We start from the raw sequence: 4,110 nt of genomic DNA, 5'->3' as shown, positions 1-4,110 counted from the left end.
GCGTGGGAGAGGTCATCTGGGTCTCTCACCCCACAAAGGCAGCTAGAAAAAAAGTCTTTTACTGCTGCCGGTCCCTCCCGTAACATGGCAAGGCCAAGTCCAACTCCAGACCTTGCTGATGACTCATGCCAGCAGTGAGAGGTCGCTGCAGCTCCGTGCAGCGGAACCAGAGGTGGCAGACTCTCTCCATGTACTTTCCTCATTAAACTACGAATCGCTTGTTGAAAACACATTGAGAGTTCCAAGTGGAGCAATTCAAGGGTATGAAATATGAGGATGAACTTGAGTGCATCCCCCAGGTTGTCCTCTGCACTATATCGTGCGCAATTATGCCATTAACGCCAGATCCCTGCCTCCCACAGGGCCCTAGATGGACCCTGCCCCCCCTGGGGCGGCTGTTGGGCTGTTTTATTTTCCCTGCTCAGCTGTTGGTCCCTGCACGCCGGTCAAACCTCAGCCTCCAGGCTCATTACTGGCAAGGGAATAATTCCTTTTTTGCAGGACTCGGTTTTTGCCAGGGATGGGAGGGAACAGCTTCAGATAAGTGGCATGAGACCTGAGCTTTCATGAGGTTCTGGGCCTCGAGTCAGTGTAGTTCCTCCCTGTGCAGGGAGGAGATGTGTCCTGACTCCCTCCTCTCTCTGGAACAGGTTTCCCCCTGAAGCACTCGAACACGCTGACGAACAGGCAGCGAGGAAACGAGGTCTCAGCCCTCCCGGCCACGCTGGACAGTGAGTACTGCCGGGCAGAGCAGGCTGAGATCCCCCCTCTCCTGCTGCCACGCTATTCCCTGTCCGCTGGAGTGGTTCCTCAGGCTGCTCCCTACAGTGCTGTCACTCTCAGCACTCGCCATGGCTGACTGTCCCCACTGCGGTACGGCAGGAGGGTGGTAGTTACCCATCAGGTTGTTTGGGGCTCAGACAGGAGCTGTTCAGCCACCACCACCCCAGACTTGCAGGGACACACCTACAGACGGTGGGTGCTGCTCTGGGGAAACATTTTGTCCTGATGGGGGAATTCTTTCTGTCCCCCAGCATTGTCTATCCACCAGCTCGCTGCCCAAGGAGAGCTCAGCCAGCTGAAGGAGCACCTTCGGAAAGGTACACATCTCTTCATTGGGTTCTTACCCCAGACCACGCAGAGTCCTGCCAGATGCCTTTTGATAAACCCTCGGCTCGGTTCCACAGCCTTTGTTGGATTTACTTGGGGAACAGGGAGTAGAGGAGGCTTTACCTTCCTTATTTACCATGTCTCATCCTGTTTGTGCAGGTGAAAACTTGGTAAATAAACCTGATGAGAGAGGTTTCACACCGCTGATCTGGGCTGCAGCCTTCGGAGAGATCGAAACAGTCCGTCACCTGCTGGAATGGGTAAGGCCACGCTCACACAGCACCTCGTTAACAGGAGACTTCCCATCTCCAACCCTGGTGGCTGCCAAATTGTCCAGCACCGTCCGGGCACCATCTCAGCCAAGCTGTCCCACGGCACCAAACAGGACGCGCTTGCAGAGCTAACAGCTCAGCCGCTGTCGGATGCTGCTCCCCGTTGGGCTGTGAGCTAAGTCAGGAGCGTGAAGAGCCTTATCTCACAGCTAGCAATAACTGTTTGTAATTAAATATCTGCTTATTGGTAATTTGAGATCAGGCTTATCACTTGGGCGCTGTAATCTGCCAGGAAATGTGCTCGCCGAGGTGTCATTGCAGTTAATGAACTCATTGCTGCGTCGTCCTTGAGTGCTGGGCTCGCAGATGAGGACTGTCCTGGGGTGAGCAGGAACCAGATCCGCCTGCGCTCTGGATCCAGCTGCTCCCCAAAGCTCAGTCCCACATCCACGTGTGTCCAACGATCATCCACGTGTGTCCAACGATCAGCGAGCACTCACGCCACATAAGCACCAGCCAAACCCTGGCACAGCAGCCAAATGTCGGTGTATTACCCGAGAGACAAACAGAACCTAAAATAAACGAGGTGATACGTTGGTAAAGGATGTCATGAAGTCCAGGAGAGGTCCGTGGCTGGCAGGGCTTGGAGGACAGGGAGGTTTTCTAGGTAAATCAGTAGCGAAAGAGAGGGTGGATGCTGTCCAGGCATCTAGACAGGGCTGGTAACACCATTACTGGTGATGGGAAAAGGGCTGAGGAACAGGAACCATCAGGCTGAGCTCACTGACACTGGAGAAGGGCTTTTAAGTCCTCACCTGAGATGTTTGCTGATGATTAAAATATCGTCCCCAGGGTGCTGACCCCCACGCGCTGGCAAAGGAGCGGGAGAGCGCCCTGTCCCTGGCCAGCATGGGCGGCTACACCGACATCGTCATCATGCTGCTGGAGAGGAACGTGGACATCAACATCTACGACTGGGTGAGTGCCGCCGGGCACGGGCTGCTGCAGGGACCGTGCCAGCGCTGGGAGCGACACCAAGTCTGGGACGGGGCTCCACAAAGTTTGTTTCAAAAAGCAGCCGCGAATTCACATCGTTCTGGGCTGAGCTAGCAGTGATGCCTTTCTCCCAGCTGCTTCCCAGGCTCGCAGCGCTCATTTGCTTGCTCATGCGGTTGTTTCGAGAAATTAATCTGGATAATAATTTTAAATGGTTTCCTCAGTTGCTCACGCTGGTGATGTTACCAGCCACATGGAAACAGCGCTCAGAACTTAAGGTTCTCTTTAAAATGACACAATTTAAAAGTTACTGTATTGCATACAGAAAATAGAACCTGTGCAGAGCTGCTCTGCGAGAAAACACCCAGCACGGAGCTGGGAGAGGGTGGAAAGGGGATCCCAGTGGGTCGGGGACTTTCCGCTCCGGGAGATGCAGGAGGTGGGGGAGCAGAGCCCCACGCGAGGCCGGCAGTGACACAGCCCCTTCCCTTTCCCCGCAGAACGGCGGCACTCCTCTGCTCTACGCCGTGCGTGGCAACCACGTCAAGTGTGTCGAGGCCCTACTAGGTAACGGGCAAGATCTGTGCTTTGTCCTGTCCTTGGCCTCGAATCGCTGGGGGGAGAAACTGAGCAGCCTGGGGGTGTCATGGGGGGCTGCCCAGCCAGGACGGGCACCTTTTGGGGGTCCCCTCGCCTTGTGCATGGAGGGGACGCTGTGTCGGCAGGGGAGTGCCGTGCCCTGATCACTGCCTGCTTGCAGCTCGTGGTGCCGACCTGACGACCGAGGCGGATTCTGGCTACACCCCGATGGATCTGGCCGTGGCCCTGGGACACAAGAAAGGCAAGTGTCCCCTCTGGCCTGACAGGGAACCCTGCCTTCCCTCCCCAAAAAGCCTCCAGGCAATTCCCAGCTTCCAGCCTTGCTTGGGGCTTTTTTGGACCTTCCGCCGCTCTGTCACGCAGAGAAACTGAGCGAGAGAAATCAAGATGGGTCTGTTCCCCTTGATCCCACTCCAAACCAGAGCTGTGCTGGGACAGGGAAGGTGGGACAGGCCCCTGGAGAAAGGGGTTTTTGGCTTTCCCACTGGAAAATGGGAGCAAAATGGTGACCAGGTCCTGCCCACAGCGGTACTGGCTTCTCACAGGCTTGGCTTCCCTGGGTTTCACTTCTCTCTCCTCCGTTAGTCCAACAGGTTATTGAAAATCACATCCTCAAGCTGTTTCAGAACAAGGAGCTGGAGTGAGGCAGCAGCTCGCGCTGCAAGGCTGCAGCACCAGCGCATCTCCCGACTGGTGGAGAGCTCTCCCGGGACCACCGCAGCCTCACCCAGCCGTCCCAAAACAGGCAGCAGCGCGATGCTTCGAGCAAAGAGAACAGGAACTGCCTGCCCTCGGTGGATCTGTGCCTCTCCGGGAGCTGGCACGGCCGCAGTGCCTCGCACCTGGGAACACTCATTCCTCAGGGCAGCCGCATTTCTGCCCCGTCGGGGCTCGGCGGCTTCGTGCGTGTGTGCATTCAGGTTTTGCATTATTGGAAATAAAACTGGAAAGTGTGGAGCCCTGTCCATTGCCTCCGCCAATCCCAGCACCAGCTACTGGGGAGCTGCAAGGGAAACTGGGCCAACTAACCTCTTCAAAGCCTGCACACCCCCCCAGTGCCCCAATATTCCTCTCCAGAGCTCTGTCTTTGAAGAGGGAGGCTTGCTCTTACGCCCACAAACTTGCCAAGCCC

The 4,110-nt window shown here is 56.3% G+C and overlaps 1 protein-coding gene across 1 annotated transcript; it reads left to right on the top strand.

Annotated features, from left to right (window-relative positions):
- Positions 1–637: 637 nt before the first annotated feature.
- RFXANK (regulatory factor X-associated ankyrin-containing protein) lies at positions 638–3,730 on the top strand (the record flags this gene model as incomplete). Its single annotated transcript, XM_010072961.1, has 7 exons — positions 638–731; positions 1,035–1,100; positions 1,270–1,370; positions 2,235–2,360; positions 2,879–2,945; positions 3,139–3,219; positions 3,564–3,730. Coding segments are annotated over 7 exons (594 nt in total), but the record flags the coding sequence as incomplete, so codon positions are not given.
- Positions 3,731–4,110: the final 380 nt, after the last annotated feature.

Source organism: Pterocles gutturalis, unplaced genomic scaffold, assembly GCF_000699245.1.
Source record: "Pterocles gutturalis isolate BGI_N339 unplaced genomic scaffold, ASM69924v1 scaffold22906, whole genome shotgun sequence".
Taxonomy (NCBI): domain Eukaryota; kingdom Metazoa; phylum Chordata; class Aves; order Pterocliformes; family Pteroclidae; genus Pterocles; species Pterocles gutturalis.
This window is presented reverse-complemented; position numbering and strand designations above follow the sequence as displayed.